General features: G+C 34.3%; 1 protein-coding gene across 8 annotated transcripts in view; it reads right to left on the bottom strand.

Annotated features, from left to right (window-relative positions):
* cora (erythrocyte membrane protein band 4.1 like coracle) overlaps nt 1-14,171 on the bottom strand; it is a 65,059-nt gene that overhangs the window by 16,778 nt on the left and 34,110 nt on the right. For all 8 annotated transcript variants that reach the window (XM_014229808.3, XM_070109123.1, XM_070109122.1 and 5 more), the window contains 3 exons: nt 8,054-8,104; nt 538-736; nt 26-471 (listed from right to left, as the gene is read on the bottom strand). In XM_014229808.3, coding sequence (XP_014085283.2) covers nt 26-471; nt 538-678 — 587 coding nt within the window. In that variant the 5' untranslated portion in view covers nt 679-736; nt 8,054-8,104. The remainder of the gene's footprint in view (nt 1-25; nt 472-537; nt 737-8,053; nt 8,105-14,171) is intronic.

Genomic DNA, 14,171 nt, shown 5'->3' with positions numbered 1-14,171 from the left:
AGCGTCTTTATCGGTGTGTACTAACTTGTGTGTCTTGTGCAAATCCATGACCTTATCTTCCAATTCCGGCGTTTGATTGGGTGCTATTTTGAAGTCTTTCAAATAGCGACGATCTGGCATTTCCTTCGGATCATAGTCGCCCATCTCCGATTGCACCAGGTACGAGCCGAGCAGCGCATGTGTAACGAAAGTGCATGGCAAGCGACCTTCGAGTATGTCATTGCGCACCTGCAAGCAAAGCTGATAGCGCGTAATGTCCTCTTGCAGCTGTGATGGTTCCGGTGGGTAAAATTTCACAGCGAATTGCAGCACCCATGGATCGGTACGGAAAAATTTGGAAACCGGCTTATCCAAATCTAACCAAGTGCGTGGATCGGACGGTGTGTCATAAGTAAGACCGAAATAATCCTTCTCCACAATATTGAGACCCGCACAAATGGTGTTTATTAGGTCGCGTCCTTTCGCTTTGCGCTAAATAGTCGGAGAGAAAGTAAAGTTATATTTTATGAATATCAATGAGCTTCAAGCTGTACTCACATCGATCGTGACATCAAGTAGAGAGCCATCGAGCAGCGTAACACGCGCCAGTCCAGCTTTTCCGGTCGTATTCGCTTTTTTGCTTTTCGTAGGCGTTTCAGCCTCGGTTCCAGCGGTGGCACTTTTCGTTTCCGCTGGCATGTTTTCTTAAATTCCGTTTTACTGTGTTGAAACTATTTTGTTGGTATGGTGTAGTAATCTGAAATAATAACAAAAATATAACAAATGTCTTATAAAATCTTATAAAGCAACGATCAGATATTATCTTTCAAGCATTATGTATTATTTTTCTTTTGCTCGAGATTAAATTAACGTTGATTAATATTAATTTGAGAGCTGCTTATAAACGTGCAGCGAAAAATGTTGACGATTACGAGTAGATATACATAAATACATATGTATGTATATAGCATATACAGCCACTATTAAACATTCGGTAGCATAGTCTCAAGAGTGCGATGAAAATATACATACTTATGTATGTAAATAGAAAGTCAGTTATATACTTATGCAAATAAGCATTAACCAAGCAGATTCATCTTCCAGGAGCAGGGTTATTGGAGTGGACCTAGAAAAATGTGTATTTTTTATAACCTGAACAGGGTCTGTCTGTATATACGCAAACAAATCCCTCAGTCTTAGAGATATCGATATGAAATTTGGCCAGCATTCTTTTCTCCCAAAGAAGAAACTACGACAACCGACATATAAGGATCCGCCGAATTCGGGTCTGATCTAGCTTGATACTATTTCTATTTCTGAGGACAAATACTCCGCTCTGCTGTTGTAGTGAATGCTCAACTTCCTGAAAGAGGCTACACTTCGTAGCAGTACGTTCACAGACACCTCAATAGCAGTCATTCGCCTGAAAAACTACAATTCAGTGATCCGGTTGCCTAAAGCTGCTTACAGAAAACTAACCCTCCAACCTTCCCTCCTAGCTTCAACCCATTCGTGAAAAAGCTCAATGCGCCTCTTCTCCAGTGAGCAGAGAAAAAGCTGACAAGCGTAGCCTCTGCGACGCAGCGATCAAAGTTTTTAGTAATGCAGTTGAATATGGATAAAATTTCGGACGAGTCGTTCGATGAGTGTTGCCACCTTTTCCCTATAGCTCCTCTACAGCTCCACTACAGCAATATAAGGCAATTGATGCCTTCCTTACTCTCTCCTCAAAATTTTGACTCCATGAAAGCTTTCTATTAAGGATAAGCAGACTTTAATATTAATTATATGACAACTTACAGAGTTATGACCGGTTTTTAAGAGACTGTTTTGAGACACTGTTGTGTCATTTCCATTATCAATTTTCACCTCAAATCTCACAGCAATAACTATTGTAATGTAGCAATATTAAAGTCGGATACGAGATGACGATATTCTTTCCAAACTAAGTCAATAAATGTAGACAACTTCACCATAAATACACACAGTACCTAATTTTCAACATACTTAAGTACAGCGGCGTACTAAACGAACATCACTTGTAACTATAATTTAATACAAGCAGCCTACACAGTTATATGCCATGCACGAGAATGTACAACTCGACAGCTAAGTGACAAAAGTGACATTTAATATATTCGTCTACGTATGGAGATAGTAAAGATGACGAGCGTCTGATAATGCAATAACTGTCAACTTTGACAGTGCAAGTAAGTGAGAAATACGACTTTATGATTCATTTGATTGCGAAGACCTAAAGAAGGGCTGTGTTGGTGGCGCTATTTTAATTGAAGACGCAGCTGCAAAGCATCTGCGGCGGCATTGGCTGTATTGGCAAAAGAGACGATTACTCAAAACTTTCGAACGATTGTAGCTTGGAGGCGAGAAGTGGCTTTTGTTGCTTTATCTAATAATAATGCACGATTGACAGCAATTTACGAGCATAATATATGGAGAGTCAGAAACAGACAGAAATAGCAACAAGTTGACTACTAGCGACAGATGGTTGGATGGTTGGACGATTAGCTGAGGAGCGCGAGCAAGAGCAGGACGATGAGTAAAGAAGAAGCTTCTACGTAATGTACATTACTGCTGCCAACTAATACTATTAACATGTACCTATGCGTATATAAACTCAGCATATATGTGCTTATGTACATTTGTATGTATGTAAGCGTAAGTGTGCAAATTTTCTAAAGAATTGCTTTAATTGAATAAAGTGTTCACATAAAAGCTATTCGAGTTGAGAGACAACAACGCGTTGCTGTACTGCAGAAGTTTGAGATGTAATTAAAGAACAAGAAGTAATGGTTTGCTTAGATACATATGAATTAGGGTGGGTCAAATCAATGGTTTACCCGATACATATGCATTAGGGTGGGTCAAAATAACATATGGTTTTTCTTTCGGTACTCTTTTTCTTCTTTGGTACTCTGAAAAATTTGTTGTTAGACACCACTAAGAAAGGCTCTGCAAGTGTGAGCTCTTAATTGTAACAGAAAAGTCCTGCGCCTAACGGTCTTCTATTTCTCCTTGCTGCTCTTATGTTACAACTTTGCTGTTTACCGTTTGATTTACGTATGCATAAATGGGTACATACAAGTAGTAACTCCAACAATATCAAAGCGCAATATCAAAGCGTCCACTATGTTTGAGTGATAATTGGTGAATAATATAATTAGAGGCAGCTCCATTTTCCAATTAAAATTACGATGTTTCCATGCATATGCCTTCAGCACACACTTAACCTTGTGTAAGTGAGTACGTTAACTTAATTGAATTAAATGTGTCACCCTCAGTAGGCACCCCTAGAACTTCTATGCGTCAAAGCAAAGCATTATTCATTACATTAGTTATTTCTATATATAACCACTTATGTAATCATTGAAATATTTCAAAATTGATGCGGTTTATGTGGTTGACCTTGCATAAAAATTTGTAGTCAATCAATCAATAATCAATAATGGAATCTCCGAAGAAATTGCTTGAATCGGATCACTATAGCATAAAGCTGTCATACAAATAATCGAAATAAAGTTCTTGTATGGAAAACCTTTTCATATGACGAGATATATTCACGACATTTGGAATGGATCATTATCTAAAGCAATAATAGAATCTCCAAAGAAATTGTTCAGATCGAATCACTATAACATATTGCTGTCATACAAGCTGAATGATAGGAATCAAGTTCTTCTAAGCAACCTTTTGCATTTGTGAAGGGCATTATAGCTTTGGTGCAACCTAAGTTAACAAATTTTTCTTGTTTTAATAATGATTATATAATGCAAATTTATTTATGCTATAAGTAAAGACCTGAAGTAAGACTTCAGAAGTTTACTAAGCTGTATGGATTTTACGATTCAACAAAGCGCGAGTAAATTTCTAGGATATTACGAACTGTTTGATACATACTGGTTTCCGTTTCCCTGTACGGAAAGTATGTATGTATCTGAATAACTGAGGTATTATCGAAAAATCTATTGATATCTATCTATATGAACATCCTAATAAAACTTGTCAAGTTTTTATTGTATATTATATATATACCCACATATATATGGTGTTATCTTATGTATATAGAGAAAATATATTGATTTATATATGGCATTTATATTTCGATGAACTTTGAAGTTCACCCCTCTTTCCACAATCACAAAAATTTTACCATGTAAAATTTGCGATGATATAAATAAAGCTAGCAAGAATTCAACGCGAGTTTACTGATAAATAGAATTACCTTGTAGTAAACAAACCATTTTGTGTTAGATCGTAGATAAGAAGAATATCATATATTTGGAAAACCTGTGCCGCTGAAATCGATAAACTGCTTGAAGTATGCGAGTTTTTACGCTACCCTTAACCATTACTGTGGTTTAATAGTTAGTGGTCCGAAAAGTCACAACGAAGGAGCTAAGTTCGGTATCAGACCTTGGTCCGGATTATAGGTGCGTTCCGGTTACATATACCCGACTATCGTGGGAACAGTCGGTTTTTTATGCCGCCAAAGATTGTCATTTCGGCAGTATTACTCCAAATCAGTTCAGGAATGTTTTTTTACCGCTACAACAATATAAGTTCGATTTAGTGTCCGACTATCATTAGATAACATCTTTTTCCTTCCGCCAGCAATGACGTTACCTATGAGTGTATTTCTGCTGGAGAGGCTAGATCAAACATCGACATTTGTATAAATAAATATATATAAAAGTTCTTCGAACACATTTTAATACCAGTAGTTTGTAAATAATATGTTTTACATTCGCATGTTTATCATGCGCTGCCGAAAAAAACAATATGCAATAACTACGAGCGGCGGGTGTGAATATACCATTGTAGAATTTTATAGACCACTTGAGAAAAATAAGCATTATAAAATATTTTCATGTAGTCTAAGTATGTCGATTGCCTTGATTCCGATGTAGACTGATTCACCAAATCTTTCCGAAAGGCCGAAATACCAAAGATGTTTTTAGATCCAACAATCAACTTCACAGAATATCAATCAAGGGGATCTAATCAATCTATTTATAACTTTTAAGTAAGCCAGAAATATACATCTTCAAATTACTCAAAGACCCGTGAATCAAAAAAGAACTACGATTCAATTGGGAGTACTGTTAGTAAAGTATATCGTTCGTTTCTCTTTCATTTCCTGTACAAGTTTTTGCACCAGCCGTTAAGTGGGCGTTACTCAATTTTGTGGATCAACCAACGCAAAAGCAATAAATGCTCTTAGCAGTTGACACTTCTGTGCGTTTACGGAGTCATCTCGCGATTTATTTTGTAAGGGTTACTTATGCGTCACAATTGCATTAAATGTTGTGCCATGACCTGGATGTGCGTGTGGTGCCATAAAGTCCACAGCTTAAAAATCACCGTCGCGTGTCTCCCATGATTTTTTTTTTGTATTTAAGCAGTAGCATTTCCTTGTACCATACATAGACATTCGCTATTGCATATACCATACACACATTGTCACATATGTATGTACGAGTACATAGCACAGAAATCAAGGCTTGTATTGTTGGAAAGTAGTTCGTTTTTATTGTTTTACAATTTAATTGGAGTCTACAATGTGGCCAGAGTTTCTTCTTCTGCAAGGCTTCCGCAGGCCCACTCGCCAATGCTTGGCGCCAGACGGCAATTTGACTGTCAATTTGCAAAATTTCCTGACCAAATAATTACATTTTCCGTTTCTATCGACACGACAATCGGGTACCGTTAAGTCAACGTATCCATAAACAGGATCTAACAACACACTTTATAATTTGATGTCTGCGAGTGTCGAGGCAACTTTGTTTTCTATTAAGTGTGAGTGTGTGCGGAGCGGCCAACAATGAGGTAATCATTCCACCCCAACTGAATCATAGTCATCACGTCACTCCAAGTCGTCATCATCCGTGTGCCAATTTCAAACGAGAAAATGTGTGTGAAATTGTTTTTACAATTTACCGCGTCGTCTAATTTACGAGCTCCATTTAGTGGCGCGCATGCGTAGACCGTGGAACACTCGCAAGTATACAAAAATATATTTACATTGTAGAAAAGTACTCACACTCTTGTGTGTAAACATTTTGTTGCTGATTTGGCGCCATGGCAGTCGCCAAAGTGGGGTTATAACCAACGAAAAAACACTGAATCAGCAATTAAACACACATTCACACATAAATCGAGCATTTGAACTTTAAAAATGTTATAAACATGTAAGTCATAACTTTTTCTTCCATTTATTGCGGCAAATAATTTTTTTCCGTTCGTGCTGAATTTGAAGTAAACAATAGCAATTACTTTGGATTACAACTTTGTTGGAAATTGTAATCATATTGTAATCAGAGGCTGCTTCAAGTTGAGGCTATTTGCTGCACGAAAGTTCTGAGTACGTGCGTCTATCTCTTGTTTTATTATACCCTGAAGAGGCCATATTACGGTTGCCACGAAGTTTGTAACACCCAAAAGGAAACGTCGGAGACTTCAATATATTTAGCCACGCTCTGCTGCCTGCATATACGTGGACTAGTTCATCAATTTTTGAGATATCGATCTGAAATTTAGCACACGTCGTTTTCTCACCCAGAAGCTGTTTGTTTATGGGAATTGTCGTTATCGGACCACTATAGCATTTAGCTGCCATACAAACTGAACAACGCACTTCAAGTCCTTGTATGGAAAACATTTTTATTTGACCAGATATCTACACAAAATTTTGCATAGGTTGTTGTCCGAAGCAGCGCTACAATCTTCAAAAAAATAGTTTAGATCAGACCACTACAGCATTTAGCTGCCATACAAACTGATCGATTAAAATGAAGTTCTTGCATGGAAAACTTTATTTGACGAAATATCTTCACGAAATTCGGCTTACGTTATTGTCCAAGAAAACGTTATAATCTTCGAATAAATTGTTTAAATCAAGCCACTATAGTATATAGCTGCCATACAAACTGCCCATTCAAATCAAGATAAAGTTCTTTTTATATCCTTTTCTACTGTAATACATGCAACTGTGAAGGATATTATAGCTTCTATGCAGCCGAAATTAATATTTTTGCTTGCTTTTTGTTTGCAATAACTAAAACTTTTATAATTAATAGCCCTTCAAAGTAAAAATATCGAATACGGTTTGAAATATGTGACATTTATATCGATAAATGTCATGTTCGTTAAACTTGGGAAATGTCAAGCATTGAGTCAACGGCAAAAGTCTCAAGCAAGCATAAAAGTCAACTATCGACTTGGGTATTATTATATAACCAGACTTCCGCTCTAAAATCCATCTAACGTTAGAGAACCACACACGAAACAATTGAGAAAAAATTATCGGGTTATAATTCTCTAAACGATGAAATATTAGTTCACCAACCGAATGCTAATAAAGTTCACTAATGACATTCTAATTTATATTTATAAATGCCGTTCATCAGGTAAAAGTAAAAACTGGTTTATTACATATTTATGTAGATGTGATTTGAACTTTTTTGTTTTGTGACAACTATTTTGTATCTGATCAGCCTCCAATCGAATTGTAGTATAGTTCACGATTATCGTGCTCACTACTCTCAAAGTTTTGAGAGAATTAGCGAGCTGAATAAATTTGAAATATGATAAATTGTCAAGGATTGTGTGGAGACGATATACGAGACGATAATGATACTGTCTTTCAGTACTGCATAATTACTCGGCAATGAAGAAGTTGTAAGGCCGAAATTTTAAAATGAGACCAACGAAAAAATTATCAAATGGTACACTCGGTAGCTAGCGACACATCGTCGAGTGTTACTTTATTCTGAATAAAGCGTCTCTCCAAAACATCATCAATTTGAGAGCACCTAGCAATTTGAACGAAAATAATAACTATTCATAAAAATCTAAAAATAACAACAACGTGCGAATTATGTCATTAATTAATTAGCACTTGTCGTTTTGAAATTGCGTGGCAAGGTGTAGGTCACGAACAATTTGGTACAAAACTGTATTTTATGTAATAAAACCATACATATGTACAAATGTATGTATGTAAATGGCATGTGTAATTTTTATTTGATTAAAAAAGCGTTTGATTTTAATTACTCACTCGTTAAAATTTTGTGGTTTTTGTTGTAGACGAAGTCCGAGTATGTGTCAACTGCAAAAGAACAAAGAAGACACTTGTAGAAAAGCAATAAAGTCATATTGAGTGTTGCTTAATACATATGATTTATATATACATATATATATATATATATATATATATATAATATATGTATACTTAATAAAGCAAAAAGGTAAAAGATAATTATAAACTAGTGCAGAATGTTCTAAAGAAGTAAATATATTTAAGTATTATTTATGTAAGTAATGTGGCGCTAGAATAAACAGCAAAGCAAAAGCCACGACATTAAGCCTTGTAAATACTCGTATGCTTAGCAATATATTATGTTTCAACGTGTATACTCTTGTAGACAGCTGAATATTTAAAAAGTATATAATTTTTTCGTGCAAGTGCCGGTTCACGCTGCTGACGTTCTTGAACGAAAGCCGGTTTCTACAGCAACCTATCAAGTTTATGGTGACGTGTTGCCGCTATATGATGTCATAAAATCTTATTATTTAAATTAAACTGCCGTTGGTGTTCCATTATTAAATATGGCTTACTAGTTTTACTTAAATTCAACTTCGCAATGCCCACTCACGACACGAAATCAGCTGAAATTTGTATGGCAGCTATATGCTATATGTATATAGGTCCGATCTGTACAATTCTTTCGGAGATTGTAGCGTTGCTCTGGAAAATAATCCATGTGGGATTTTGTCAAAATATCTTGCTAAAAAAATAAAGTTTTCCACACAAAAACTTGATTGTGATCGGTCCGTTTTAATGCCAGCTACATGTATGCTACAGTGGTTCAATCTGAAGAATTTATTTGGTTTATATAGCCTTGCCTTAGACAATAATCTGTGTAAAATTTCGTGATGATAACTTGTCAAATAAAAAAGTTTTCCATACAAGTACTTGATTTTGATTGGTCAGTTTGTATGGCAGCTTCTTGAGATGAAAAGGACGTACGCAATATTTCAGATCGATATCTCAAAAACTGAGCGACTTGTTCGCGTATATACCATACAGAGAGATAAGCCTAACTCGACGCATCTCGTCACGCTGATGATTCATATAAATACTCTTTTATACTTTATAGGGTCTCCGACGTTTCCCCTGGGTGTTACAAACTTCGTGGCAAACTTAATATACCCGGTTCAGGGTATAAAAATACTTTGCTGCTGTATTTTTACGAAAAAATTGTACATATATACATATACATATATGTACATGTGTATGTCCATATACCATTTCACAAAGTTTATTAGAGAAATACCGATTTATTAAAGACTTGAATGCTGAGTGTCGGAAGGTGAGTTTAATTGACTAAATTCGCAGATGACATAAGCGTACAACAACAAAGAGTTGGCACTCAGGGACATAAACAAACCGGCAAAGCGCATGAACAAACATACATATACATCTTTATGCAAACCATACATACATTTACATATTTATTAAAATCAACAATGGCAAAAAATAGCAACAGAAACAAAAGCAGAAACAGAAACAGAATTATATAAATAAAATAAAACAAACAGATATTTAGACATACCTATAAGCGTATACATATAACTTGTACATATATAAAATTTGTTTTGAAGCTGAAGGGCACTTAGTATAAGCGAAAATTAATTTTATGACACGTGAAAATAAACGAAAGTGAATTTCATGAGTTTTCGCGTTACTTAAAGGTTGGTTGAATACAATTTAAAAACATACTTCAAAAAGGTAAACTTAAAATACAAAATTAGTACTTAAATTGAGGTAGACTAAAATTTGTTTTACTTAATCAACAATTGGCGTAAATTCGTAGTTTAAAATCTATCAAAAGTTAGCGAATAAAAATTGACAGCTGTGACAGCTGTGCTAGCAAATTGTAAACCAAAATCAGCTGTTACAAAACTTTTTGTATTTTAGTGTCGTATTTTTCTTAAGCAATAACAATTATAGAATTAAACGGTGGTTAGCTAACCAGACTTTGTAAAAATGGCACTTTCTTTCTAACCTACGTTTAAGCTATCAATCGTTAAAGCTAATCAGTATTTGTAGAAACGAAATTGCTAGCAAGAGTTAAGTTAAAGTTTAACCAGACGTTATGGAAACGCTATTGTCATTCATAGCTATCGTATCATTAAGCTGCCATTCGGTAAAGTCTAATAGACGTTATGTAAGAAAAATTGCCTATCTAAGGGTTAGGCTATTACTGTATAAAATTTGTAGTAAATACTGTGCTAATTTTGTACATATGTACAGTAATATAAATTTTTTATATCGTAGAAAGTTTTGTAGTTGTCATAGCTCTAAAACTGTTAAAATTTTCTATTTTTAGTTTTGTATAGAAATTCAAGGGTAGACTAGATACTTAACCGACTACTACAATATGACGTGTTGCTGATAATGTTTCTGATAAGAATACACAGGTGTTCGCAACGGAAGCCAATTCATTCAAGCAGTATAATATTAAATACTATACATATAATATATAAATGTGTATACATATGTATACTTGTATATATACATATATATAAATTTATTTATTTGTGTAATTTATATACATATTTTTTAATGCTTGAACTAAGCAAATTTATTTATAAATAAATCAAAAGTGTCAAAATTCGTAAATACTTATAAATTGGGAACTATTTAATATAGACAAAAATAACGTTATATATTTTTGTGAAACTTCTTAAAAAAGATTAGAACTTTCATTCTTCTATTTCGATTTTCAAATGAATTTTTGTTATAGTATTCCTATATATCAAACTAAGAACTGAATCATTAACAGAAGTCATTTGCCAGTTAGTTATTGTTTGTTTATATCGTATGACATCACCACTTTTTTTATCACCTTAGTTGGTATGTTTCAAGCAAAATCATACGTTTACGTTGATAAAAAATATCAATAAAACATAATCCAAAGATAAGAGCAGCATAATTTCATTAATAACTGTAATTTTTGAGAAATTTCTACCGTGTGCCTGATATTTAATTGAGACAACACTATGGCTCAACTCTTTTTAAGGAAAGTAAAAAAATTTATTACTCCAAAGTTTATACCTAACCGCATTCTATAATGTTTCTTTATGATTTGTAAAATAATTAGAAAATTATAAGCTGATATCTTACTAATATTTGCAACGAATTTTGATAGAATTAAATTTTAGAGTAACAAGCCTGGATATGTTAGGTTAGATGCCTTAACTCCCCAAAAGGCGGGCGATCATACTTAAACTGCTAAACAGTTCTTTGTGAAACCACAAAAAAATTCCTGTGGTTTGATATCGACTTTTACATTGGTGATATCATGAGTATGGAATATCTGAATCGAATACTTCAAAAAAGTTATATAAAAGTTTTGAAACAGTCTTGAATATGAGGTAATTAATTTTAATAAGGTAAAAATAAAGAGCTTTTACGGGGGCTTTTTTTTTTTAATAAAAGAATACTTAACGATAACAGTGAAACATATGACATCGCGACATTTTTTGTAGACAATTATACGTTCTGCAAAGTCTTAGTACATTATTTTGTCCTATAATCAATAGTATTCATAGCGCATGCGATGTAAGAAATTTTTTAGGTAATTTTTTTACACCTTGGGTTACATTATTGGCGTTTTAGTAGGTAGGTAGAGTGGCTGTCTTTCGACACACCTAAAGCTTTAGGAGGCCCATTGTGATACCACCGTAACCACAGTTCCCTCACTCTATTGGCTCCTCTTTTGAACCATCCCGTGCTTCTGATGAACTTCATCAGTTAGACAAGTTTTATCCGCGCAACCTCGGAGACGTAAGCATCCCTAACATTTTTGAAAATATAATAAAGCCCATGCTCACCGGAGATAGTGTAGCCTACCAACGGTGAAAGAATTTTTCAAATCCGTCAAGTATTAATCAAATCTTTCCTCTTTATAATATTAGTATAGATTATTATTCTTAACAAAATTTTATTTAAATCCCCTACAAATATTGATTCATAGTAAATGAAACAGAAAACTGTTTTAATACAACAACTTTGCCATATCGAAGATATATGTCAACATGCTACTTATAAGCATATTGTATAGTATGGAATTGTAGTTGTTGGTTGTAATTGTCTATTAGTTCCACCATTGGCATCTTTCCATAATTGTTTTCAATTAATGGACAAAGACAGTGAAAAACAACAATGGCAATGGCGAAGTTGTGTATCGATATGTACGTGGCGTACGAAAGAAAGCGAATATACCCATGCCACATGATATATACACACATATTTATTTAAGAAAAGTATCCAGGGGGGTACATAACATATGTATATAAGGTGCGTTCCAAAGTAAACAGTAAAAAAGTAACAAAGTAAACTCTAGGGGCTCCATCTATATGTCGACTAGTGCGTTAGAATCTACTATCCTTTATCGACTTCCACTAAAGATTTCATGACATTTCATCTATTTAAAATAATGTTATTTTGTTTTAAGTGTCAGTATGTTTTTGTCGTCGGTGCGAAAATGAGCTTCGAACAAAGAGCCAACATTAAATTTTGTTTTAAAATTGGTAAAACTTTTACCGAAACGTTTCAATTGCCGATTATTTGACAAAAACAATCAACCACTCCCCGTATTCACCTGATATGGCACCGTGCGACTTCTACCTTTTCGGAAAAATGCATTTGCCGATGAAAGGAAAGCGTTATGCAGACGTGGAGGCCATTCAAAAGCCTTGCACCGGCATACTGGCGGCCATACCGGGCAACGAGCTAAAACACTTGTTCGACATGCTTTTGGACCGTGCAAAAAGCTGTATTATAAAAGAAGGAGACTATTTTGAATAAAATTAATTGATTTTGACGATAAAACCATTTGTCTGTCTTTTTTCTAAAAGTCCTGTTTACTTTGGAACGCACCTTGTATATCGTATATCTTTGCCATATCGATTGTTGGGAACTAATATGTTTTAGTTTAAAAGATGTATTTGCTTTTAGCAAAAGTAGTTCTTTGAAGTATACATTGTATATATATATATTATATATATATTTCTCTCCAAGGTATATATGATGTATATTTCGAAGATATATATGTATACCATATATGTATATCACTTATATAATTTTTTCTGGATTATTTTTAGTCTTCCTGCAGAGAATACAGGATTATTGCGTTGCCCTCATATAAATGCCAAAACAAAAATATATTTATAACCTGGAGAGGGTTTTATAAGTTTGCTACGAATTTTGTAACACCCCGAAGGAAACTTCGGAAACCCTGTAAAGTATATCTATAAATGATCAGCGTGACGAGCTGAGTTCATTTAGCCATGTCCCTCTGTTCAGTCGTCTATCTGTCTGGATACTCGTACTCTGACTGTTTTTCGAGTAATATTTCAGTTATTGCAATATGGGAAATATTCAACATATAAAAATTATATATTTATCAATCACTCCGGTGGAAATTAGAAAGAACAGCTTGTCTATGAAGTTAACACATCAATATGAGTTTTTCAGTGCGACTTTCCCACTTTCCTATTCTACAAAACAATTATTTCTCTATTACTTGAATGTAAGAAATCGTTTTCTCATCGCAGCCCAATTGGCACAAGACATTCTCGACACACGCAGAAAAACTCTTCATGCATTCACAAACACGGCCACACCTTAAAAATTGCAATTGATGCTGAACGCGATCAATTAAGTTCAAGAAAATTAATGAAGAATGTTGCAACAAATGCCCATTTATGTGCTGATTGCTGCAACTAGCCATCATATAAGTACATATGGTATGTGTATTTGTAAATATATACAAATGAATAAAAGTTATAAGACTTTCCTGTTTTCAACGCAACACCTAATGATTAATGGCCGACAATTTAAAGTTTGGTGTAAATTGTTTGGTGAAAGTTTCAACGAAATCACCTAACATAACAACTCCTGCTTAGTTACATAGATTTAAACAATTATTATAAACTCATGTATCAAAGAGGCCAGAAAAAATACACAACAGACAAAGTATACACACCCTTATAAAGATCGCAGGAGGCAGTAACAAGAGGCATTGCAAAAATACTAAAAAAATACCTAAAATTAAGCTAACATCATTGGAATCTTAAAATAATGCGTAGGTCATATCATTTACGGA

The sequence above is a fragment of the Bactrocera oleae genome, chromosome 4 (assembly GCF_042242935.1).
Source record: "Bactrocera oleae isolate idBacOlea1 chromosome 4, idBacOlea1, whole genome shotgun sequence".
NCBI lineage: Eukaryota > Metazoa > Arthropoda > Insecta > Diptera > Tephritidae > Bactrocera > Bactrocera oleae.
This window is presented reverse-complemented; position numbering and strand designations above follow the sequence as displayed.